The sequence below is a fragment of the Prunus mume genome, linkage group LG2 (genome assembly GCF_029339155.1).
Source record: "Prunus mume cultivar Tortuosa linkage group LG2, ASM2933915v1, whole genome shotgun sequence".
Lineage (NCBI taxonomy): Eukaryota > Viridiplantae > Streptophyta > Magnoliopsida > Rosales > Rosaceae > Prunus > Prunus mume.
In genome coordinates, this window is record NC_142699.1 from 21161246 (window position 1) to 21187181 (window position 25936).

General features: G+C 36.3%; 3 protein-coding genes across 4 annotated transcripts; 2 read left to right on the forward strand and 1 right to left on the reverse strand.

Annotated features, from left to right (window-relative positions):
• Positions 1-9688: 9688 nt before the first annotated feature.
• Positions 9689-11138, reverse strand: LOC103343069 (two-component response regulator ARR5). The gene is made up of 4 exons (XM_008246747.3): positions 10715-11138; positions 10543-10622; positions 10287-10435; positions 9689-10187 (listed from the first exon to the last, which is right to left on the reverse strand). Exons 1-4 carry the CDS (start codon positions 10875-10877, stop codon positions 9881-9883), a joined length of 699 nt encoding a protein of 232 aa, XP_008244969.1. The 5' UTR covers positions 10878-11138; the 3' UTR covers positions 9689-9880.
• Positions 11139-14985: 3847 nt separating this feature from the next.
• Positions 14986-18703, forward strand: LOC103343067 (zinc ion binding protein). Of its 2 annotated transcripts, XM_089045346.1 has the most exons (13): positions 14986-15253; positions 15472-15510; positions 15772-15805; positions 15908-16021; positions 16131-16249; positions 16362-16408; positions 16483-16583; positions 16868-16955; positions 17174-17282; positions 17469-17640; positions 17791-17862; positions 17959-18072; positions 18168-18703. In XM_089045346.1, exons 1-13 carry the CDS (start codon positions 15153-15155, stop codon positions 18273-18275), a joined length of 1218 nt encoding a protein of 405 aa, XP_088901472.1. In that variant the 5' UTR covers positions 14986-15152; the 3' UTR covers positions 18276-18703. The 2 variants fall into 2 exon arrangements, with proteins under 2 accessions (XP_088901472.1, XP_008244966.2); XM_008246744.2 differs by lacking the exons at positions 15472-15510; positions 15772-15805 and having other exon boundaries at positions 15000-15254.
• A 906-nt stretch (positions 18704-19609) lies between these two features.
• LOC103343066 (zinc finger MYND domain protein) lies at positions 19610-23060 on the forward strand. The gene is made up of 7 exons (XM_008246743.3): positions 19610-20333; positions 20537-20677; positions 20765-21130; positions 21514-21756; positions 22010-22102; positions 22307-22507; positions 22594-23060. The coding sequence occupies exons 1-7, from the start codon at positions 20010-20012 to the stop codon at positions 22804-22806; spliced, it is 1581 nt and encodes a 526-aa protein (XP_008244965.2). The 5' UTR covers positions 19610-20009; the 3' UTR covers positions 22807-23060.
• The last annotated feature ends 2876 nt before the right edge of the window (positions 23061-25936 follow it).

The following is a 25936-nucleotide window of genomic DNA, read 5'->3' on the forward strand; positions in this document are numbered from 1 at the left end:
GAAAGTGAAAGAGAGGGAGATTTCCGACGTGGGATTTCCAGCAGCTGTGCAATTTCCGGTGGTGTTTGAAGCTGCAGAGCGATTTTCGGCTAGGTTTTCTAGCTTTCATAACACGGTACATTCTCCTTTCATTGCTTTTTTGGATTGAAGTATGCACTTTGTTGAGTTTGTACATGAACTTGGATGAATATTGATGAACTTTGATGAATATGTGTAAATAGGGAGATCAGGCATGCCATGTTCTTTGGAAAGTTGTTTTTCAATCTTCACATGCCCATTAGTTCGTCTTGATTTGTGTTTGTAGATATCTGAAAATTCTGAAAGAGAAAGCCAAAGTCCGCAAAGTACCCATGCCTTCACTGGGGAGGACTTGGAGAGTGATAGACATGATGAAGCCTTGGGTTCGGATAGGGAGGGTACTGAGTCTGACGGTATAGTGGAGGGTTCAGCCAATAGAACCAGTTCAAAGCGGCACCACTAGGGGTGGAGGGGAAAAGTTGGCACATGCCCTCGTCATTAAGACCCTTGCACCCTAAGGCGGACTAAAAAGAAGATGTGGGTCAGGGGGTCTTCCTTGCCTGTGATTATCTCTTAGATATTTTTTTTTTGAAATAATTTTAATAATATTATGCTTAGGATGATATCTTATAATTTATATTATTAAACATATTTTAAGTAAATAATTAAAATTATAAGAATTTTTTATTATCTAGTACATGATTTTGTTTTTGTTTTTTTTTTGGAGAAAAAAAGTGATAGTATTTATTGATGAAGCAGAACAAGTACAAAGCCACAAAGAATTCTGCCTAAATCAACAAATACTGAAATCCCTAATTCAGCAGCCCGAAGCGCATGTACTCAAACTAATAATACAGATCCATCGTACAACAACTTAAATGGAAGATTAGTATTGCAGTCGAAAATTAAAACACAAAACACATCAAACTCCTAAAGAGTTCCTAAGAATTAAAATAAAATACAACAAACTCCTAAAGAGTAATACACTAAAACAAATGAACAAAGAAACATGACCACCACTCCACATCCTCTCTGGCAATCGAATAGACTCATAATGCCATACCGGTTAAACCCCAGGCCACACAAACCCACAACTTCCATGATTGTAACTCAAAACTCAAAACTGGAGCTAAACCTCTGTGTATGTGGGCCAAAATGACAACTAAATTATGGCGACAATGATCTTTTACAGTGGCTGCTTCAACATCAGCTACAAACCACCATAGCAACCACTGCTAACCCACTAATGTCGACACCGCCACCTCCGTGTGCAACCAGAAACAGAAAAATAAAAAATAAAACAAAAACCAAGATCCACGTGGATCTAGAGCCTCTTCACAAACCAAAAATCCAATCTTTAGCAGATGAGAAAATGGAAAAGGAAAGAAAAAGGAAGATAGGAGGGATTGAGAGGAAGAGATGAAGGAAGATTGGGGGGTAGGGGAGGAGAGGCAGAGACCACCTCTGCCCTTTGGTGCGGTGTTGAAGGGTATGGGGGACCAAGGTTTTTTCACTAAGACAAAAAATTAACATTATATAGTATATGATTTAAATATAGGAATCCATTTGAAGACTTTTTCACTGCTTATTGTCTTTAACTGGGCTGGCTTACAAAGCAGCATTGTGGGTCTAAGAGTAGTCCATAAACTTTGGTTATTATCTTTAACTGGGCTGGCTTACAAAGCAGCATTGTGGGTCTAAAAGTAGGGAGCTTCTACAATGAGGAGTTAAAGTGAGGAGATCGATCCGAACGTCAAAACATTTAAAATATTCAAGTCCCATGATTTCTTTACATTTGTTGATGGTGAGATTTGACCTCTTCAAATAACCTCCTCACTTTAAGCCCTCATTATAGCCTTTCCGCTAAAAGTAGTCCATAAACTTTGGTTGTGAGTTGCAATGAGCTCAAAAGCCCACTAAGGAAATTTAGACTGCCTTTACTTACTAGCAAAATTCTATAGTGAGGGTGCCATATATAGACCCTTTATGTGGACCTTTATATTAATCACAGTATCATTTCATTTAACTTAGGTGAAATTACTATTCAGATGAATCTTGTGGCTAATATGAACGTCCATATCTATAGTCCATATATATGACACCCTTACCATAGAACGACTCTTACTTACAAACTCTTCAGAGTTTTTATATTTTGCTATACATTGCACTGCAGTGACTTGGATGCCATGCTACTTTATGGCCGCCCTTTTGTTTGGGTTTATTATTGTGATGTTTTGGGAAAAATTTAAGTCCAGAGTTTGGTTCATGGTTGTGTGGTTGAATTGGGTAAGAAACGCATTCGTGATACTGAACTTGGGCTCTTTTAGATTGAATTTGACATTGCATAATAGATATGACAATCCTACTAATCTTGCAATGATCTGGACCAATAACAGCTTGTAGCAACATGTCCAGAAAGTCCGAGACCCTGAGACAACCATAATATAAATATAAAGGACTCTTAGGTATAGGTCCAATTTTGCTGTGATGTAATGGATGCATGACACTAATTTCCCCTTGTCAATTGTAGTCCACCAAGCCAAATGTGTGACTATGTAAGTTGTTCTTATGTCCACTATAGTGAATGAAATTCCATGATATGCCATTGGTTATAAATGGAAAATTTTAGCATACACATCCCTAAAATTCCGTTTTCTCCTTCATTTGTGCTCCATGAATCCAAAACTTTTTTGCATTTAATTAATGGTTGTGCAATGCTATAAATATTATTTTTGAAATTTCAATTTTTTTAGGTTAAAAAGAAAAATAAATCACAATGGTATAAACCAAAACTAACTTAAGAAAAATTAAACACAACAAATTTGTAGAGGTAAACCATTCTTAAATAATTAATAAAGCATTGGACTCAAAATTTGAGTCCTGTACGGTTGGAGGAAAAAACTGTTTGAGTTCAGGTAATAGATGAATAGTTGTATTTTGGAGGGTGAAAATTTAAGACAAATTTACCCCTTTATAAAATGACTTTTAAGGACTTATGGAAATGATTAAAAGAAACAAAACAATTGCCTCAAACTTAAAATAAAAAAAAAGTTTTTAAAAAATCCAAAGCACAAAGATCAAACATCAAATCCAAAGCACCCCTCAACTTCTTATTTTATCTCCATCCTAAAATCCTAACCCCAAAAGTTTTGAGCCAAAACAATGGATTCTTCATTAGAAACTCCAGTCATCATGTATTCCTCCCATTTGTAGGAGGCCAGCAAATCCCAATGATCGACATGGCAAAAGTCTTCTCTTCCCAAGGAGCAAATCCCAATGTAATCAGATGCTCATGTTGAAAATATGTTCTATTAGTTTTGTTTTGGTCTTCAAATCACTCCAATTAGAGCAAACAATTGCTCTTTTCAATCATTAAATCAAATTTAAATGACTCACAAGTTAACATAAAAGAGAATTTGCTTGAATTAATAATTAAAGGGTATTTTAAGAATAATGGTGGGTGGAAAGATAGGATTATATTTTTTTTCAAATTTACATGGTAAGTGGGAGATAAAGTAGGTAGGAAAATAAGACAAGTGTGTGGAAATAGCAGCACTCAAAAAAACACAAAAGGAGGATTGAATTGCAACGGCCAATTGAATTGCATGATTTAAAAAGTAAACAGACTCCTTTTTGAAGTTACTTGCATGATTTTTTTAATTTTTTTAAAGGCATTTGAATTGCAACGGCCGATTGACCAGGAGCAGACATATGGGATGGGCCATTAGACAAAGCCACTAGCACTGGGCCCCATTGTTTTTCTGATACATATGGGGTGTGCCTTTTTCTTGGTAGACTCCACTGAATAGTTTTGGGTCCAAGCAATATTTGGACTGGTATTTGGGTCAAAATTTGGATTTTTTCAAATTTTAGCCCTTTACTTTCTTGGGTTGGGAAATGTTTTGGGCAATAATTTGGGATATTTTGGGTTTAGGTCATTGGGTTCGAGATGGCCTGAGGCCTTCTCCAACCCATTTGGGGCTAAACCCAAATTTTTCCCCTCCAAAAAGTAACAATTTGGGTTTTGCCTGGACTCAAACCGTTTTTTCCCCCAACACTTCATACTTAAATTCTAAGTCCGCAACTTTATTAAATTGTTTAAGAATGGTTAAGTCTAATTTTTTTTTTTAAAAATAATGGATAAATTTTCTTCATTTAATATTTTTAATTAACTTCATAATTTATTTATTTTGAACATTTTGACCTAAAAAAATTGAAATTTCACAAATATAATTTTATTCCAAAAGAAAACACATAACATAATTTGAAACAACCTGACCCAATTTCCACTTTGGAATCCGGGTCGAAACTGTTAAATCGACACTGTAACGTGGGTTGTAAATGACCAAAATGTCCTAATAATCGTAGGTCGCCACGCACTTCTCGAGGATCAAGCCACACGTAGTTCATTCCTCTGTTCTCGACTGTGAATCGGTTTGTTTTATCAGAAACCTCACTCTAGGGATGACATTTTGGAGTATCCGAGACTCTATTTTACAATTCGTCAAATGCTATACTATCCTCGAAATTACCTAGATCAACATACTGGAACATGATTACGATCCAACTGTTTAAACATTGAACACGGAATCACCCACTAGGAGAGATCTGTTCGGGGTTCAAACGTTATCCGAATTAAGATCCGCCAAATCCTACGCCCTCGTGGGGACTAGGAGATTGTTCTAGGGCTGATCTTGGTCCTCACCGCTACCCACGCGCCGCCACACGCCGGCAGCGCGTGGTGCCTAAAGCGATAACACTCCACCGGAAAAACTCTAAACCACAGCTCAAGACTCTTACCTTAGGTATAACACCCTATTTGGAGCCATTTTTGTTCGACTTACCCCCAAAAACTGACCGGAAGTGGCGGAATCTCCCATCGAATCGACCGAAATTCAATTCGTAAATGGAGTTGCCTACGTTACAAATTGATCAATTCCTACCCAACAGGCAGCTAGAGCTCGAAAAATAGGTGGGAAACCATACCTCACTCGTCGGGATTGGTGGCTAGAAGAGGAAGATCCGAGCCAGCGAATTTCGAGCAACACCCTACTGAAAATCATATTTTCCAGTGGAGCGGCGGCCGAGGTCGTGAAAGGGCCGGTCTTGACGCTGGGGTTGAGCCGGTCCTTTTGGCACCGGTCCTGTTCGCAGCTGTGACCGGTGGCTGGACTTTCCAAAATTACCATTTTGCCCTTGAACGTATTTTGACCGTATCTCCCTCAATACAACTCGGAATCGAGTGTACTGCATGTCTACAAACTCGTTTCGTCGCGCTCTACGCAACGGTATAACTGAAATCCCAATATTCATTCCCGATCATAAAGTCAATTTTTATATCATTAAAATATTCTAGGGGTATAGTGGTCTTTTATTGGAATAAATTAATAATTAAATATTAATTAAGGACCGAGTTGTTACATAATTCCAAAAAAAAAAACACACAATACTTCAAATTCATCATACATGAAACCTAATAGGAATAAACTAATAACCATCATCGTGGGGGCTCGGATAATAGTCCCTTGAATTATCTTCAGTGCATGTTCTTGCATAATTTCATCTTGTTTATCCCCTTAATACTTCTTCTTTCTTGGAGTAAATTTGGACACATTCATGGACATTATTTTTTGTTCTTGGACTTCCTTATCTTGTTGTTTCTAATAGGTATAAGCATCAGCTTGATGCTAGACAAACTTGTCTAATATGTAGAGATTCCGTCTCCTATCCTCCTCGAAAGCAATGCCTTGCTCAACCAATGATTCCAAGTACTCATCCCTTGTTTGTTGAGAAGGTCAACCATCTTCCCTTTTATTTGGCAGCCTTTTGTTTATCTGGCTCCTCAAGCCTTGGACTAGGCAAGGATGGTCGTGGAATAGGCATGATGATATCGCCAACGTCGTTATTCAAATTCACCATACTTGCACTAGCTCCAGACGAACGTTGTGTGGGAGACTCACTTATATCGTTCTACTTTGGGCAATCTTTTAAAATTTCCCAAGCATGGTACAACTTGAAAGGCATATTCGGAGGCTTATTATCATTAAGAAAGATCGATTCCGCATACACGTCCTACACATGAATAATAAAAAAGTTTGGAGTTGAATAAAATTACAAATATAAATTTAAAGCTTTAATAAGAATGGGTACTTACCACAATATGTAGATTTGAGCCACTTTGCGGGTTCATATTGGCTTTAGTCAAGCATGCCTTCCAAAGAGAATATTGTTAGTTGATAGTCTTGAACTGAGAAGCAATGACTTGGTATATTCGTCGCTCGAGTCCACTAATGCCAGGATCATTTTTCAAAAACTTTTGATATACACACATTCAAAATGTGGCACTTGCTTGATTAGTGCCAATAGCCTCATCTTCACTGAAGGAAACTCACCCTTTGGACAATGCCTCATCTTCGGGCCTCCAATTCACACATCTTTGAGATTTTGTGGACATCTTCAACAAGAATGAAAGGAGATTGATGAAATTGGCAAAGGAAAAGTAATCTGAGAACTATAAAAAATAGTTTGGTAGATTATTTGAGAAATTATTGGGTATTTATAGAGTTTGGAATAAGTTTTGGGGTTGGATTTGATTTAAATTAATTTTAAATAGTATTTTGACCATTATATTTAAATTTCAGCTGTTGGATTTTTTTTTTACTGTTAAAATAGCTTGGATTTAATATGAATCATTGATTGGAGTTACTATTGGAATTATTTTTATACAAATTTATAAATAAACCCAATCCTAGACATGTATTTATAAAAAAAATCCAAATACTATTTAAACATAGAAACATACCCAAAATCACCCCAAAGTCAACTTTTTTGGGTGTGTTTATAAATGGGTTTTGAGTGTGTGTAATGATGGGTTTTGGGTGTGTTTATATGTTTAAATAGTGCTTGAGTTTTTTTATAATTTCAACCCCCATTTGGGTGTTTTAGTGAAAACTCCCTTATTTTTAAGGAAAAAAAGAGAGAGAGATGTTTGAATTGTTGGTGCCATTGGATTCCAACAGCAACATCACCAGTTACTGCTACCTGGCGAGACGACAGATGTAGCACAGCAGCAGCGCGAGGCCCATGAAATCTTCCTTGCACATGGGTTGCATCAGCCTTCAGTGGGCTACACCAAAAACAATTCCAATCCAGGCATTTGGCTCGAAGTTTGAGTTTTTCTAAATTTTGACCATTTAATTTTCTTTAGTTGGGAAATAACTTGTGCTAAAATATAGGATATTTTGAATTTGGCCTCATAAGTTGAAGATGGCCTTGTGATTAGAGATAGTCTAAGCTTATATAACTTTTAGTCGCTATTAATTTGAATTTTCACATCAAATTTTACTTTATTAATTAACGGTTTAGAATAATCCACCACGCATTTGCAACGGGCAGAAATTTAATGTACTTTTCGTTCAAATTTTTCCTTATTACATCGATTGTTCCTTGCCTTGGTGGCACCTAGATCAATAAACGTTGATGCCTTTGTTGAGACCAAAAGCCTAACCAGTCACAACCACTAATCTGGACCCACATCTTCTTTTTCTTTTGATTCACAATAATAATAACTAGTCCCTGGCACATGCTCACGCATGTGTCAATTGTTTTTTTTTAAAAAAAAAAAAATTATTTTTAGAATTAAGAAAAGATAACATGGATAATTATGTTTCATAAAAGTATGGCCTATTATCTTATTTTATTTTTATTTTTATTTTTTAAAATATTAAAAATTATGAATTTACCATATTATCCTCATTTAATTAATAATTTCAATTCTTAATGTTTGAATTAACCAAGGGCATTTTCTGGCATTTTGAATGTTTCACTATTCTCTGCTTTTTACTTTATAGATATAGATAATATTAATAAAGATTATAAATAAAAAATTTACAAATTTATAAATAAACCCAATCCTAGACATGTATTTATAAAAAAACCCAAGCACTATTTAAACATAGAAACACACCCAAAATCAACCCCAAAGTCAACTTTTTGGGTGTGTTTATAAATGGGTTTTGAGTGTGTGTAATGATGGGTTTTGGGTGTGTTTATAAAGTGTTTTGGGTGTTGAGTTTTTTTATAATTTCAACCTCCATTTTGGGTGTTTTAGTGAAAAAATTTCTACAGCTCCACACTACATGTCTCTCCCTGCTATCCACTCTCTCATGTGGGTCCAATGATATTTCCTCAAAGATTTGCCACACCTACAAGTATCATCAATCTCTTCAATTTTCCAAACCAATTCTAATTTTAAGTTTTATGGACAACGTTAATAAATGTGCATACACATTTTTCTTGGGTGGTGATTTTCTCACTCTTCTTTTATCAACCTACATTTTCTTTTATTTTTTTTAATACTTTTTACTATAAGATAAAATGGAGTATAAGCGAACAAAAGAGAAGTGAGAACATATCATTTTAAAAAAATGGAGTGTAAGTGGATAAAAATAGGGGATATTTGTTGAAATGTCACCTGAACTTATATCTTAGTTTCAATTTGTCACCTGAAAAAATAATTTAGTGAAATGTCACCTGAATTTTTCAAAATCCATGATTTGTCACTGAGTTTAACATCATCTGATTTTCCATCTATTTTCAAGGGTATTTTAGTCTTTTCATTTTCAATGATATTTTAAAAACGAAAAAAATTATTATTAAAAAAATAAAGCTTAAATGTAAAAATGGCTGGGGATTAAATGTGAACAGATATATAATTTTTATAATTTCTTTTCATAATTTTTTTATAATGATTTTTCTATTTTTAAAATACTCTTGAAAATAAAAAGACTAAAATACCCTTGAAAATAGTTGGAAAATTGGATGATGTTAAAGTGATGTGACAAATCATGGATTTTGAAAAATTCAGGTGACATTTCACTTAAATTTTTTTTTTTCAGGTGACATTTCTATGAATATCCCTAAAAATGGAGTGGGAAAAGTAGTACCCTTTCTTTTGTCATAAAAAAAAGTTGCACACACATTGCTGCCATAATGCGTAGACAAAATTATCTCACATACATCAATGGTCTATCAATCATTCATTAATCGTTGTTGAAAATGGTATATGGAGCATGAGTTGGTCTCATCCCAACTATGAAGATTTGAGAGGAGAGCATATGATAAGCATGCCACTCCCAAAGAGACAATGAGACATGAAAATTGGAGGGTGTTGAAGGCAAGGGGAAAGGGTCCCAAACGAACCAAGGTGTCCTAGTCCCTCCCAAAGGGAGCATTTTGTGACACGTCCAATTCACAATCCCATTCCAATATTCTCTCTACCAGACAAGATCTTGCAAACTTATCTCTCCAACTCAACCAAATCAAATTCAATCCCGATTCAACACTCTGTGTACAGCACGATACAGCTCCTTTTTTATCTTTCTCTTTTTCTTTTTCTTTTCTTAATTATAAATTTTATTTGTTTCAAGCTAATCCACTAATCCATTTCAACCCATTTCTTTTTCTTATAACATTTGAACATCCTAACCATGGAAAATGGTATTTTTAAATGATTTTTGGAGGAAAATAATGTGTCATAAGTTTGAAATGCAAATTGTTTGTCAAAAGAAAACTTTAATCATATATGAATCTTATGAATACTCAAAAGTGAATTATAAAGATGCAAATAAAGTCAAAGTCAACGAACTGGAATTGATTGTTTAATGGAAGATTTTAGAAAAGTAATCAGTTAATCAGTAGTATTAATGTGTAAATCACAGTCATATATAAACAAACAAAAGAAATCAAAGGCAAACAAGAACAAAACCAAAAAAAGAGGAGGTAATTCAACAAAAACCAGTTAAACTGGTAATTGCAGTTTGGCCCTGATGAATAAAAAGTGATTGCGTCGGGTTCGGTTGATCTAATCAGAGTTGGTCATTTTCAGCCGTCGGATTGGGGAATCAAGCGACGTCGGCGACGAGGGAGCCGAGACCGACGATGACAGAGGAGGCGACGGAGATTTTGACGGTGACGATAAAGAGGACGAGGGTGACGATGGTAGAATGGACGGTGGTGAGGAAGGCACATCACAAGGCTCGCGTAGCTTTCTCTTGTTCATCCCACTCTCTTCCAGTCCGGCCTCTCTCGTCATGTAGTCCTTGAGCCTCTTCACGTCCGATAACTTCACCGGTTTCACTATGAAGTCTTCTGCGCCTTCTTCCAAACACCTGGCGAACACCAAATTCGAGTTTAAAATCAAGCATCAAAATCATGCACAAGAATTGATTAATTTCAATGAAAATAATTGCATTGACGAAGAAATTTACCTGTCTATGCGCGCCAGAACGTTCTCAGATGACATAATCACAACGGGAATCTCTTTGAGAGCTGAAGATTCCTTGATTTTCTTGAGCAATTCGTACCCGGTCATGCCAGGCATACAGTAGTCAGTGATAATCAGATCCACCTTCAAGCCCTATAGTTTAATCGCAACGAAATTATTATTCGAAATTCGAAATTGGAAGTTTATTGATGAAATTTATTACGAATTTGGATTAAGATTTGTTAATCAAACAAGCTTACATCGAATCCGACGGAGGAGCTCTTGTCGTCGTCCAAGCCAAGGAATTGCAGAGCTCTCCTTCCACTATCCACAGCCGTCACTGCACATTCGAACCAAAAATCAAATTCAAAATCACATAGAGCTAAAAATCGACGGTGTTTCTCAGAAATGAAGCTCTGTTTTCAGTGTTACCTTTGCAAGAAGAAATTCTAAGCAAGCGCTCAATGACCTTGCGGTCGACGAGGCTGTCATCGACGGCGAGGACGTGAGCTTCTTCGGAGTTCATCGGCACCATATCGAAGCCGTCGAGCTTCTCCGACCTCCTCCGCCACGAAACGACGCCGCTCCTGGCCATCTTCCGAGTCAGAGTGAGACAAAACTGGATTGGTTCTTTATTTTGGCTTAGTTGAAGAACAAAGGCTTGCTCTGCCTTTGTGGCCAATGTTTTGTACAGAGGAGAGAAAAAATGAAAATCAGGTAAAATTGTCTGTCTCCGTCCGTCACCAGCGTGCTGCGTGTGTGTTTCTCCTATCTGTAATATAGTATTACTATGTATTGGTCTCTTTCGCAAAATCAAATCTTTTCTCTCTCTACCAAATCTCAAAAATCTACTCTCTTTTTCTCGTTCATTTTTTTAATTTTAAGCCATAAAACGCTGAGATTCTGAAATCCACATTGGTGCGATCTTCCAAATCAAACCCCGGTATCTCGGCCATGGCGAGATATTGGTCAATGTCGGGGTCTGTGCTGGGTAACGGGTCGAGGCGTTGACCGGTGGTCAGCGGTGGGCCGCGCCGTCAAATCGTTGGGTGTGGAATTGCGAATTGGGAAGTGACAAGCGCGAGTCCCGAAATGGGGGTATACAAACGCGGGAAAATTGGTGGGAACCGGATTTTGCCGGTGGCATTGACTGTGGGTTTGGTACATACATAGTGACCGGGGGAGTTCCCCGAGTGGTGCAGTGTTTTGTTGGTTTGCAATAAAAAGACTTTGGCATCAGTATCTCCTCCCGAATCTTGGCTTGCCCCCACCACCGCCTCTCCTTCCACGTGCTACCTCGTGCTACGTATCCCCTTTCTATTTTTCTTTTATGTATATTTTTATTGTGATAACGGTTATTTATTTATGGGCACTGATTTTCCCATTCATTTTTTATCTACTAAGATCATCTCAAACCATGTTGAGGCTAAACTCAAATTTTTACTCTTTAAAATACAACTATTCATGTATTTTTATGACTCAAATTGTTTTTTCCTCCGACCTTGTAGACTCATAATTTGAGTCTACTACTTTATCTAAATTGTTTAAAAATAGTTAGCCTTCAATTTTTTTTTGCCATTAATTTTTCTTGATATTATTTTTATTTCAACATTCGTGATTTAATTTTCTAAATATTTTAACCTAAAAAAATCCAAAATTCAAAACATAAATTTTTTTTTTACTCCAAAAGCAACTGTAAGTTGCAAGTTTAATAAATAAAAAATGAAAGAAACGATAACTACAAATGGTGAGCTGCCACTTGTCATGCAAAAGCAAAGGGAGAGCTGCAACTTTCTTCCGCGTAGGGCCCACTCTATTTTTCCTCTTCATATGGGCTGTGCAGCATGAGTTGGGGTCCACAAAAAATTTCCAATCCAGGCAAAACCCAGACTGGAATTCCACCCAAAATTCCACCCATCTCAAATTTCCACCCTTGAAAATACATGGGTTGGAGATGAATTTTGGACTCAAAACTCAAAATTTGAGTTTTCACCCATTGGGTTGGAGATGGTCTAACAATATCTTTGTAGATTGTTAAAAATTGTATGTTCTTAGTCCTCTTTTCTCCACTTACACACTTATTTTTTTGTTATAGTAAAAACTATTAAAAACAAAAAAAAGTGTAAGTAGACAAAAGAGCAGTGGAAAAATCACCACTAGTTCTCACTTTGGATTTTTAATTTCTGAAGATCATACAAAATTTTACAAATAATTGAAAAGAAAAATTAGTGAACCAAATTAAAAATTGTGTCCGATCATGACCTAACATCGCGGAAGCATATGCTACGATACTGCAGTTAAGGCTTTGAGGAACTTAACATTAGGAAAGTGAAAGGTGATTATTGCTTAAAACTTAAATAAATGAAAAAGAGCATTTAGGTTTTGTTTGGTGTGTAAAGCTTATCCCTACGGCCATGGAATATGGACCATAGTTTATTAAAGAAAAATATTTTCTTTTTTGGTAATGGAAGAAAATAAAAGTTTGGCCAAGGTCCCAACACGGGTGTGTGTACGTGCTAAGACAACGAGACAAAAGATAGAATTGAGGAGATTTGGAAGTCCCAAAATAATCTGGAGTGGGACCAAGATTGGCCTTTTTCATGGTTGGACTTTTGCTACCAAAATTCAAAATATATTATTCAGACACTGCGGATCAAATCTGGGAGATATCGTCGCTCGTACTGTCTTTCCAAGATTGATTTTCCATCTCCTACTCATATTTACAACCGATTTGATGGTTGTCATCACCATCTCTTCATCTGTGGTTTCATCTGTTCTAACGTGTGACACAATTTGTGCCCAACGTTTGGTACAGTTGTTCATTAGTTTACATCGCTCATCAACTTAAAAGCGGCTACAAGTAGTTAATGTATGTGCGGTGATGTATTATAGAATTGATACGTATGAACGATGATTTTATATGCGTGAATGATTATCGATAACATTATTCATTTCAATGTTGAGGCTTGTTATTAGTTTGTAATTTTTTACATAATTGTAGGCTACATAAACATTAAAAACCAACAACATTCGTTTTTCGTTCTTTATTTCCTTGATGATTACATACCAACAATGTACTAATTTTGTAAATTTTAGGGTACATTCCAACAACTAGCATTGCTAGATACATGCATTTACACCCACCTTATGGCTTATGGCTTATGGCTTATGGTATGGTGGCTTAAATTATGGGTTGAAATCTTCTAATCAACTAACTAATTAGTCCTAGTCTCCACAACGCATTATAGTATTATACAAAGGTTTCAAATATTCGCCTTGAATTTGGAAGAGCTATTAAGAATTGGTTGACTTTGTAATCATGAAAAGCATTCATAAACCAACTCTTTTTTACAATGAGATCCAATTAAACGCTTCACTTCGGTCAAACATAATCTCAAATTGGGGCATCAATCAGGTCCCACAAATTTATATTGCCCCAGCACCTTTGCATGATTATCAAAAGACCATCGATAGTGTGGGGCCAACACTCCCCACCGTCCCATATACCATCCATCGGGCCAGCTTTACACACATTCTACTCCATTATTTATTGTCAATTCGTAAATAATATGGCGCTTCATATAGCCCAATGGTTACACGGCCTATTTCGTTTTTTTAATTATGGCATGGCAGGCAGACAGTCATAACTAACTCTATGGTCCCTCCGATTTATCGATGAACTCGAGATCTCTTTCAACATGAACACATGAATTTTTTATTATTCAAGCAAAAACTCAAACATCTCAGGTTTAATAAAATTAGCGCCACCAATAATTTGGAAAAAACATATTTCTCAACGAACATTTTTTTATTTGTGGAGGTAAATTTGTTGTGACTTTGGAGGTAAAAAAAGATGGAATCACCGCGTGTGAATGATCCTTCTTTTTCTTTGAAGATATGGCATCTTGCTTTTTGTAATTGAGTGTGATTTGGGGCATCTTTTTCTTGTAGTTCATTGTACTAACAAATTTAATTTATTGGAGTATTGGATCTCTCTTTACCAAACAGGCAATGAGAACACCTTCCATCTTTTCAACACAAAAACACAAGGACATTTTAGGTTTGAAGATATGAGAGAGACAATTGACTAAACTGAAGATGATGGGAATATAATATTTGATTGAAAGGAATCTCATCACTCAGAAAATAATGGCATTCAAGGGAGAAAAAAAATATGTTAGGAGGGCTCAGAAGCCATGCTAGATGAATGGTGGAAAAATCATGTGGTAAATTTTCTTTTTTATTTTTGTTAAACAAGAGAGATACCATCAAGAATTCAACATTTTAATCTATGATTATAATACAAAGTGTATTTTTTTTGGGATTGAAAAGTTTAGTGTCCTCTTTTTGTGCATGCTTAAACTAATAAACTTATCACTCAATCAGTTGTTGGATGGGTTTGATTATTGAGAAAATGACAGAAAGCTGTAGGGAAAGCACAGAATCTTGCAACAGCCAATCCAACCGACCCCATTTCCATTCATATGGAAAATGCAAGCTGTGAAAAAGGTGGATATGTTTTGCTTTTTTAAAAAAATTTGTTGGTAGTGTGTGGATATATTTTGCTTCACGAGTCATCTTCCTAATAAAAGGGAATGAAAATGACTTATATTTTTGCGGGTGCTTGTGTAATGAGATGAAGTGTTTAATTTAGCAGTCCAATAATAATTATGCATAAGATCGAACGATTATTAAGAACCAGTCTTTTAATGGGCTTCAAACTTCATCACGAAATGGGCTTAGTTGCCAATATGGGTGGCTTGGAAAGGCCCAGAGTTTTCCAAGGGCCGCAGTCCGTGCAGTATAAACGTGCCCAAGTTCAAACGGAAATTGAGAGGAGCTGAGGAAGAGCAAAAGCTTCTGCGAAACTATGGAGTGTGCCGGGAAGAGACAGGGGACTCGGTGCACAGGACCGGCCACAAGAAGATGTGCTCGCTGTGGAGCTGTTGCTTATTGCTCTGTTTCTCACCAGGTGCTTCTAATTTGTATGACTTTTTTTTTTCTTTCGATTGGCTGTGCTTTGAAAGCAAATCAGAAATTCATAAGCATGCTGCAAAACATGGACAGCTTCGTTTTAAAAATACAAGTGTGGAAACCTTATTCTTGATTTTTTCATGGCTTCTGATATTTAGCTATGTTTTTAGCTTTCATTTAAGAGAGCAATAATTGGGTTAGTCTTAACTTGTGCGGCAATGGCGTGTGAGGACGGGAGAAATTGATTTTAAAAGGTCTGTCGGCTTGGGTCTAGGTTCTTGGTTTGCAGCTTAGAATAGTATCTTCAGTGGTAGCTCATGCCCACAACAAATAATATTGCAGTTGAGCTAATAAGACTAAGTAACTCAAAAAACAAAGAAATTACTGATAATGGGTTAGCTGATTATTTGGGTATTAGCATTATAGTCCATGTGAATAGGTTCACCACATCTAGGCATGTGCCTGTATGTTCACATTGGTTGCTAAGTCTTCTCACTATGCTCATTCCCTCACAGCTCAATTTCATTATGGCTGAATGTTGTTTACTCGGTGGGTGACAATTTTTTTCTAAGTTCCATTGACAATAAAATTTTATGGTTGTCATGCTTTTCCTTGAATTTATGTTATTTTCCAACTTGATAAATATCGTAGATTGTGCATTGGCCTGATCATAAAGAAGAGTGCGGAAGGTTGGAGCAACATATGAAGCATATGGATATCTTGAATGAGTTTCCTTTCACTTTTACTCAAGAAGCAACCGTTCAGGTAATCAACAATTTCTTTCTCTTTGAAAGACAGGGAACCTTGAGTAGTGCTTTTCTATTCTGCCATCTGAGTGTTATCACTGATGTCTCTTCCGGGTGTGATCTTTCAGGTGTGTGAAAAGCTGGAGACTAGGTGTTCAGTCTTGAAAAAAAAAGGTGTCCATCAAATGGGAATGTGGTTGTATGAATGTTGTTGTGGGAATTCAGTTATTTCCTTTGATTGTTCAAGGTTTCTTTTGTTTTTAATTGTTCTGCCTGGTACATCTGAAATTCTCTGTATTAGTTTGTTTTTCATGTTGATTCTATTTCTGTCCACTTATGTTTTTTTTTTCCATTGGCAGGTTAAATAATTCTTGGGATCTCTCAAATACCTTTTGCCCATGTACTGGTATCATCTTGTTCATCTTGCTAAGATAATTCAATAAAAGTTGATATTTATTAATTTATGATGCACACATGCAGAGCCTTTATCTATGATATCAAAGCATTTAACCAGTTGGAAGGAGTACTATGAATGGAGGTCCATCCCACTGCATTCACCTGTTTCTTTGCTACTCCACCGGGTATGATATATTTGTCAGTTGAGAGTTGGAATTTGCGTATAAAATATCAAATTCAAACAATTTGTATTACATTTTGGCAATTAGTCTATACAAGAGAGTTGGGAGCATGCATGTTAAGGAACGATACCTATTTGGCTTGAATATATGGGAGCCTAATTTAAGTTTTTCTCCCTTCCAAATCCATGAATTCATTTTATACTGTATATCTCCTGCTCGTTTTTGGATATGTTGATATGTTTCACAAATATTAACACCTGTTTCTTTGTTCTTTTCTTTTTTTCCAGCCTCTTACAATTTACTATGCCACTCAAGTAGCTGGTTTAGGAAGGTGGACTTCCGGAATCAGCCACAAATTGCACATACACTATCTTGGTATGTGTTTCATCTTTCTAAATGTGCTAATTTGCAGTATAAAGTTTGGAGCCTCTACTGAACTGTTTTTATTTACGGATGTAACATTGGGAATTTCCTTTCTTGATTTATGAACCTTTTAACAGTTGCCGTGTAAGTTATCTGGTTTGCATATCTATGGTTTACTGTCAGTGTTATATTGAAAATTTAGTTTTGTTACATGAACTGAATTTTGACAGGCCCAGAGAAAGAGCTTCTTCAGCTTTCTGTCTTCTCAGAGTTGCATGCACTTTTTCCTAATGTGCACGTGCATATAGAGCTTGTTGGGCCTGCAATTCCACAACAGAGGTCAGTTCTACACTTTGAAATAATGTTCTGCATGGGATTCATCTACATCTGGTGTTTTGAATTCGAATTTACCTCATGAAGATAAAACAAGGATTGCTTGCTTGTGTTTGGTGTCTCTTGTGGTGAGCGCTTAAAGATTACCTCTGATTTGTAATTAATTCTCCTTTTCCTCTTTGAGATGGATAGAGATGGTGAGATGATTGAGCTATGCAATTATGCCCATTGCCTTGATAGAGATTGCAAATGTAAATCCTCAAGTGAGACTGTCAGCTGGGATGTACATACTGGTAAACCTTCAACAGTTACATTGCAACTTAGAAGCGGCTTTTATCATGACCGTTACAAGGATATAGCTCAGGTCGTGTACCTTCTGTCTCTTTCAATGGACATAAACATTCCTGCCAAGGATAGTATATATATTTTTTTTCTCATTTAAGTCGTATATTCATTCTTTTGCCTTCTCAGTTTTCCTTTTTGCTGTTTCTGATGACTTCTCAAATGTGGGCAGGATTCATCTCCGCACTTAATCGTTGCTCCAAATGCAGGAATTGCTGCTTATTCAAGCTGGCTACCAACTATTGTCTGTTTTTAATATCTAAACATCTCTCTTTTCAGTTCCTCTTTTATTTAAATTTGTTTCTCTTAATTTTGCTGGTTGCCTGGATGTGTGTTTCAGGAGCTAATAAAGGATATGAATATCCCAGCAGTTTTTTCCGATTACTGCAAAGAAGCTTGTCATCTTGGAGCTAGTTGCATTACTGGTGTAACTGGCTGTTCTCTCAATATCCCTGTGCGTTAAACCTTACTTGACTGTTGTTTTATAGCATGCATTGAACCATAAGTGCTTAATCTGATTATATCCAAATTCATGCCTCTGTCTTGTAGATTCAATTAAATCCGTTCAGGCAACCAATGGTGGTGGAAGACAGCGTTCTCTTGCTTCCTTGCTACTCGAATTGCTTTCTCTACGGGATGTCAAAGTGGTCTCTCTAAAATTATACATTGTCTCGAAGACTCTCTGTCTGCTTCTTCAAATAAGTCGCTGTCTCTCAGATCGAAAGGAGGACAAGTTATGAAGGTAGACAAGATTTGGTACGTGATAACGTTCTCTCCAAATGTTGAAGTTCCAGTTGCAGTTTATATGACATCAAAGTGCCTGAGCAGGTCAAGAGATTTGAACAAATCGACACAATCTCTAACGCTGTTGTGAGATGTAATCAAATGTGTTGAAATGCACGTAAGTATTATGTAATCTGGCGTTGTAGAACATTTTCAATTATGCTGGGGGTGTTTTTGAATTTCTATTTTTTTTTCTTTTCAAATAACCTTTTTTTTTTTTTTTTTTTTTTTGTAGACGCATTGTTTCAATGTAATAACATGTTTACTTACATGGAATGAGAAAAGTCACGAATTAGTACATCTATCAATAAATCGGATTTTGATCCGAATCCGGTGTAATTAATAGGAGATGAATTGGACTTCTCAATCCGATAATCCGATTACAATCCGAATTCGATAATTCAATTATAAATGGATTTGGATATGAATTGTATTTTATTATAAAATATCAAAAATTGATCTAAAAAGTAGATAAATACAATAAAAGAACAACGCTACTAATGAAATTTTGATTTTTTGTCCATCACAAAATAAATATGATAATAATCCAATCCGATCCAAATCCAATGTGTAACGGCTATGGATTGATAGGTGCAATTTGATAGTCTGAATCCGATAATCCAATTATAAATGGATTCAAATATAGATTAAGGTATATCGATTCAAATTCGACCCGTTTACAAGTCCATGAATTAGAGATGTTAGAGTGCAAGATCAAATGTTTTTCCTTATCAATATAATTCCTGGTTTTCAGGTATTAAATTACGTTTTAAATTTTAATGTTGGACACATATAATTTTTTATTAGGTATGTCAAAATAATTATATAATAAACATGAAATCAATTTCAAAATAATTATATAATAAACATGAAATCAATTTCAATAATCTTCTATATATATAAAGCAAAAAGCAGAAAATTGTGAAACATTCAAAATACCAGAAAATGCCCTTGTTTAATTCAAACATTAAGAATTGAAATTATTAATTAAATAAGGATAATATGATAATTCATATTTTTTTTCATATTTAAAAAAAATTTAAATTAAAAACAAAATTAGATAATAAATCCTACTTTTGTGGAATGTAACTATTCATATTATATTTTCTTAACATAACTACTCACGCATGTGCCAGGGCTAGTTTCAATAATAATTTAAGTTTTTATGCCAATATATTGACGGCTAGTCATGTGGAGTTAAAATAAATTATAATGACCAATCAAACTCAAACACCGTTCCATAACTCCGTTCCGAGAGGGTGGCGTTTCTATCTGCGAAACGGAGCAGTGAGCAGAGGGTGTCGTTTTCTTAAAAATTATCCAACGGACAGAAGCTAGCAAACATTCCCGCGACGTTGAACATAGAAACGTACGCACGACCCAATCGCAAAGCAATAGTAAAGTCAAAGAAAGACGAAGAATAATCCAAAATCTGAATTCCAACAAGACGAGACGACCATGGATAATCGTCACCTCCTCGCGCTCCTCCATTTTTGACACTCCTCCGTTTCCACGTCCCCAAAATCTAGGGTTAGGGTTTTCCCTCCCTGCAACCCTTTCTGATCAATTGGAGTTGCTCCAGGAAAAACCCATCCTATCCGTCCATCAATGTCTCTCTTCTCTCGCACTCCATGGCTATTACTGCTGCTGTTGTGCTTTCTAGGGTTAGGATTAGGATTTGGGGACGCTCTCAAGGTTCCCCTCAGGATCAAGGATGTGCTTCCGGTTCTGCCACGTCAGATATCGTGGCCGGTGCTCAACAATTTCCACAGTGCTGTGGATTTGTTGCCTTCTTTTATCGGGTCGGTGACTCCCGACAATACATCAATTGAATGGGAAGGAGCTTGCTTTTCTGGTAACCAGGCTCGGCTCGAGTTCACCGAAGGCGATCGGGACAAACCCAATTTGGGAGGTGGCGTTCTCTATCTCAAGGTTCGGTCTTTATCTCGGTTTGAGCTATTGAATGCTTTTTCTGATTTTGATTGGTTTTGTTTCAATTGAGTTAATTGTATTGGATGCTCAGCTTTAACATGAGCTGAAATCAGTTCATGGTAATCTTGGTTTGGACTTCTGAGTAGTGAATTATTGTAAATTTAGTTTCTCGGATTGATTTTGTCAAATTGGTTCTTTTACAGACTTCTGAGGCACACAGTTGGGCTTGTATGGATCTGTATGTTTTTGCAACACCCTATCGGATTACATGGGATTACTACTTCTCTGCTCGAGAACATACCTTGAAATTCGACTCGTGGGAAGAGCAGGCAGAGTTGGAATATGTATGTACATTTATCTGTAATCTGTTTGAACATTAAGCTTGACAACCTTAATTGCTTGGAGATGACACTGTGATGACTGTTGAACAGGTAAAGCAGCATGGGGTCTCTGTGTTTCTCATGCCATCAGGGATGCTGGGGACCATGCTTTCTTTAATAGATGTTTTGCCGCTGTTTTCTAACACTGCTTGGGGTCAAAGTGCAAACATTGATTTTTTGAAGAAGCACATGGGTGCAACATTTGAAAAACGTTCTCAGCCTTGGCAGACAACTATAAATCCAGAAGATGTTCATTCTGGTGATTTTCTAGCAGTTTCAAAGATCCGTGGCCGATGGGGTGGATTCGAGACATTGGAAAAATGGGTAACCGGAGCATTTGCTGGCCATACAGCAGTGTGCTTGAAGGATGAGATGGGCAATCTATGGGTTGGTGAATCGGGACATGAAAATGAAAAGGTATCAAATTAAGGACATTTTATAGCTCATTAAGGTTGAAATATAAAGAGTAGTATGAGAAACAATTGCTCCTTGGGTACATGCTTTAAATAGAAGTAACTCACTGATTTCATTGGTTTGGACTTTATGTGGAATATAAATTAAGCTTTCTAAATGTTTTGGTTCTTGCAAAGAGTGGAAGTGATAGTTGAATCGGGCTTGAAGTGTCACTTAAACAGATTATGGGCATTTGTTTAGTGAAAAAAATTAAATAGATGACAATGTTGCATAGATTTTTAAGTTTCTTCAGCTTTGGTTGGTACTTTCTCTTTCTGTGGAGTTATTTCGATTGGTCTGACTGAGTGTTGGATTGTTTTGACATTTTACATGTATTAATATTGCAGGGTGAAGAAATTATAGCGGTGGTTCCATGGGATGAGTGGTGGGAACTGGCACTCAAGGATAGTTCTAATCCACAAATAGCCTTGCTTCCCTTGCATCCAGAATTGCGTGCAAAATTCAATTCTACGGCAGCATGGGAATATGCTCGGAGTATGTCAGGGAAGCCATATGGTTATCACAATATGATATTTAGCTGGATTGACACCATGGCTGACAACTATCCTCCTCCTCTTGATACTCACTTGGTATGCAATTACTGCTTTAAACTTTTGTGTATCCTAGTACAATTAAACATTATAGAGATGAGGCAGGGTATCATTGTGTCGGTTGTTAGTTTATATTGTTATTTCACCAGCATGCACGCACGAATTTCATCCTGCGTTTCATCTCCCCACACATGCATGTATATATGTATGTACGTATATGTTTTTTTAGATGGAGCATACTTGGTTTTGGTCAATTAAGTTTTCTATCCTAATTGGCAGCTCCTGTTTTCAGGTTGTTTCTGTCATGTCTATGTGGACCAGGATGCAGCCTGCTTACGCTGCAAATATGTGGAATGAAGCTCTCAACAAGCGGCTTGGGACAGAGGTAATTATGCTTTGCTTGAGGTTTTTCATTTTACTTTTGGTGTCTATTAAATCAACTTACTTAAAATCCTAAGCCATGCCACATTGTTCTGTTTTGTTTATTTGGGAATGAATACGTTTGTCTGTTCTAATGTTATTTTAGTATATTGTCTGCTTGCTCCATATTGAATCTGATTTTAATTCTCACCTGTGTGCTTCCTTTTAGGGTTTGGACCTGTACGAGATTCTAACTGAGGTTGAGAATCGTGAAATAGCCTTTGATCATTTGCTTACAATTCCAGAAAAAGATGAATGGGTATACAGCGATGGCAAATCTACAACATGTGTTGCTTTTATTCTTGCAATGTATAAAGAAGCTGGGATTTTTGGTCCTATTTCCAACTCTATCCAAGTTACTGAATTCACTGTAAGTCATTTTGCACACACGTGGTTTTCTTTTAACTTTCATAACCGTGACTATATATGACATGGCTTTATTAAACTTGGTCACAGATTCGTGATGCGTACATGCTTAAGATTTTTGAGGATAACCAAACCCGCTTGCCAAGTTGGTGTAATGGCAAGAACGAAAAGCTCCCATTCTGCCAGATCCTTGGTGAATATCGGATGGAACTGCCTGAATATAACACCATAGAGCCATACACTAACATGAATGAGCACTGCCCCTCCCTACCTCCTACTTACGACAGACCTCTACGATGCTAAATTCAAGTTCCACTAGATTTGTACCTCCCACTTAGGCATGTATTACATCATTTATCAAGTTGCAGTTGTCTATTTAAAATTCGCAAGACTTATGGGTAAGCAATGGTTATTTTCTCTGTTTCACTTGAGCTTAATAAAAATATTGTATATAGTTGTGGATGGAACAAGGAATTATGTTTACAAAGTTTGTTATTTGAAGTGGTGGTAATTGTACAGTTTATATTTCACCCCCATAAACAATTTTCTTTTTCTTCTTTCTTTGGCTTTTTGTTTTTGTTTAGACCCAAGAAAGAGAGGGGGTTTGTTGGCCTCAACTAGTTGTAATTCCCATTCGAATTTTGAACAGCAAAATGAATCAAAGCATGGTTTCACAATTAATCAACCGACTATATTTACAAATAAATGTAAAAAGTCATAAAAAGGACAACTTATAAATGTGGTAATTTCTCTTTTTCGACTCGGATTAAAGAATGGCAATGGCCTTGCATGTATGTTGTACAAAGATTAAAGATAAGCTGCTGCTACTGCTTTCGGCTTGTCTTGCTCTTGCTCTTGATCCAGTGGAGACCCAAATGAGCTGCAATCTTAACCCTATTCATACCATTTGATGCTGCGGCTTTAATTTTGTCAAATCCTTCTTCCACTTTCCTAGTATAGTTACCCTTGGCACAATCAGCAGAACCAGAGCTCTTATTGGTCTCAGAAGCAGAAGCAGGGTCTTGGTTGTTGTCATCCCTTTTATCTCCCTGTGGGGTATCGTACGGCCTACTTGATCCCATTGACAAAACCCTTTTGCACTCGAATATGAAATATGAAGAAAACCAGAGTGTTCTTGAGAGAGAGAGAGAAATCAAATCGCGGTTCTTCCTTGTGTTTTGAAAACTAAACACGATCTGTGATACTTATATTAATGGTGAAATACTTAACGCTGTACAGAAAACAGAAACTTTGACAGAGGAAAAGAACCTTCTTTCAACACAAGTAACTAACTGATCTCGTGGAACCTTGTTGGGGTAAACTAAAAACTATGTTAAAGGAACCGTGGCAGTTGTCACCTGTGGCCTGATGGAAGTTTCCATATAATATCTGTTTTTTTGGTTAATGAAACATCCTTTTTTCAAGTCAACAAAACGTGCGTAACTACTAACAAACAGTCGCAGAACCAGAAATTTAATCGAAAGGACAACCTCAGACGATATAAACATTTTTTTAAAGTCATTATACACACAAATTTTCAATATCTTATTAATAAAACATATATATCCTCTACCTCTTGATCCTCATTTAATGCTTCAAATTTTTTTGAGGTTGAATTGATCTCCATGAAGGAAGCTCTGTTTTGTTTATTGAACAATGGACTCATTTTGGAAACAGAAAAATCAAATCAATAACCAGAATATAATGAATCAGATCAGATCAAATCAAATCCGTATACAAATACGAAATACAAGAACAAAAACAAAATGTCATAAAAATTAAAGAATGATAAAATGGTAGCATATACATATATACATATGTAATATGTATAAATGTTCCATATAAGACGATGGAGGCAAAGCTGCATGCAGCTAGCTACTGCTTTCCGGTTGTCTTTTGGTACTTGTCTTTGATCCAGTGGAAACCCGATTGAGCTCCTGACTTCACTTTGTTCATGCCATTTGATGCCACTTCTTTTGTTTTTCCAAGCCCTTCTTCAACTTTCTTGGCATATTTCGCCTTTGCGCCGGAGCTGTTCTTGGTCTCAGAAACAGGCAAGGGGTCTGGGTTGGTGTAGTCCCACTGATCAGCCCATGAGTTCTCGTGATTTGAGATACTTGATGCCATTGTTTCAAGCAAATTAAGAAGATGAATGATTTGGTTCTAATTTTTGTAAGTAAACTTTGATGCTTTTGGCTGTGATGGGTTCGGAGGTCTATATATATAACATTAACATGACTATTATATGGATATGATGGCAGCCTGATTTTGAAAGCGCGGGTCTTCCATGACATTTTTAAAAGCAAACACGTTTCGTTGACGCACTTGATTACAACTTAAGGTTCCTTCTTGCAGCAGCAAAGACTGAAAGCAACCAAAGAAACGAACCTTCTCTCTTTCCACGCAATTGATTAAATAAACTCAGCTCTCGTTGAACCTTCTGGAAATTGACAAATAAAATATCTGTCAATTAAGAAGGAACCCTCGTAGATGTTGTCACGTGTGGGCCGGGGCTGTGGAAGGTTCCATTTTCAACCTGGTTAGCTAACTATTAACCTAATGCATGATGTCAATTCTAGAAATGATGCGTGCGTTTTTCATTAGTAGAAATAGAATTTTATACATGGATGATGCAAAAGACTTTTGACATTTCTCCACATCATAATCAAAGGCAGTGGGAACATATATGGGAGAGATCTTATTCCTTGGCGTGTTAGTGTTTCATATTGTTTTATCTGTTTTCTTAATGCTATTTTATGCATGTTCGGCGGCTGCATTGCACTTAATCTGATTCTATAACCAAATATTTTCATTCAGTTTCTTTAATTAAACTGGGGCTAATCCAATTAGATTAGAGATTGTTTGGATATGTTACCTTGTTTAATTATGCGGTCTAGCTTGACTTATTCAACTCGGATGCAGCATGCCTTCTGATACGGTGATATACGGCTGACATTGAATAAGGATATACAACTCCCAATGGCAATGGCCCCAGTTATACATGTAGTTCAACTAACCAAAATACAAATAGCCGCTTTAGATATGCTAGCTATAATGAAGGTCTAAAATATCGATGGTTTCAGAAATATTGGTAATTGAAAAATACAGAATTTTCGATGAAAATATCGAGAAATTATCGACATCGATAAAAATTGAATAAAAACCACACAAATTGTAAGAACAACTTGAAAAAATTTCTTAAAACTTTGGAGGATGTTTATTTAGTCAATTATCTATTACTTCATCATAAAAAAAAATTTGGAAGGAAATGTATTGTATGATGAGTTTAACTGATTTAAGTTGATTATATAGCGAGTTAACAAACACTACGAGTGTAGAAAATATGTAGTAATTAATGAAAGAAGATTAAACACACCATAATCATTTATTTATGATGATTTAGTACAACATTTTGCACTTCATACATTGCATG

What these genes read in the sequence shown, in the direction of transcription:
- LOC103343067 (XM_089045346.1), top strand. Translation starts at nt 15,153, where the DNA reads ATGGAGTGTGCCGGGAAGAGACAGGGGACTCGGTGCACAGGACCGGCC. An exon ending in GGAGAAATTGATTTTAAAAG is followed by an intron (nt 15,511 to 15,771) that starts GTCTGTCGGCTT and finishes ATTCCCTCACAG; the next exon opens with CTCAATTTCATTATGGCTGA. An exon ending in ATTGCACATACACTATCTTG is followed by an intron (nt 16,956 to 17,173) that starts GTATGTGTTTCA and finishes GAATTTTGACAG; the next exon opens with GCCCAGAGAAAGAGCTTCTT.
- LOC103343066 (XM_008246743.3), top strand. Translation starts at nt 20,010, where the DNA reads ATGTCTCTCTTCTCTCGCACTCCATGGCTATTACTGCTGCTGTTGTGC. An exon ending in AGCAGGCAGAGTTGGAATAT is followed by an intron (nt 20,678 to 20,764) that starts GTATGTACATTT and finishes ACTGTTGAACAG; the next exon opens with GTAAAGCAGCATGGGGTCTC. An exon ending in CTCCTCTTGATACTCACTTG is followed by an intron (nt 21,757 to 22,009) that starts GTATGCAATTAC and finishes TCCTGTTTTCAG; the next exon opens with GTTGTTTCTGTCATGTCTAT.
- LOC103343069 (XM_008246747.3), bottom strand. Translation starts at nt 10,877, where the DNA reads ATGGCCAGGAGCGGCGTCGTTTCGTGGCGGAGGAGGTCGGAGAAGCTC. An exon ending in TAGAATTTCTTCTTGCAAAG is followed by an intron (nt 10,623 to 10,714) that starts GTAACACTGAAA and finishes TCGAATGTGCAG; the next exon opens with TGACGGCTGTGGATAGTGGA. An exon ending in GTTCTGGCGCGCATAGACAG is followed by an intron (nt 10,188 to 10,286) that starts GTAAATTTCTTC and finishes GGTGTTCGCCAG; the next exon opens with GTGTTTGGAAGAAGGCGCAG.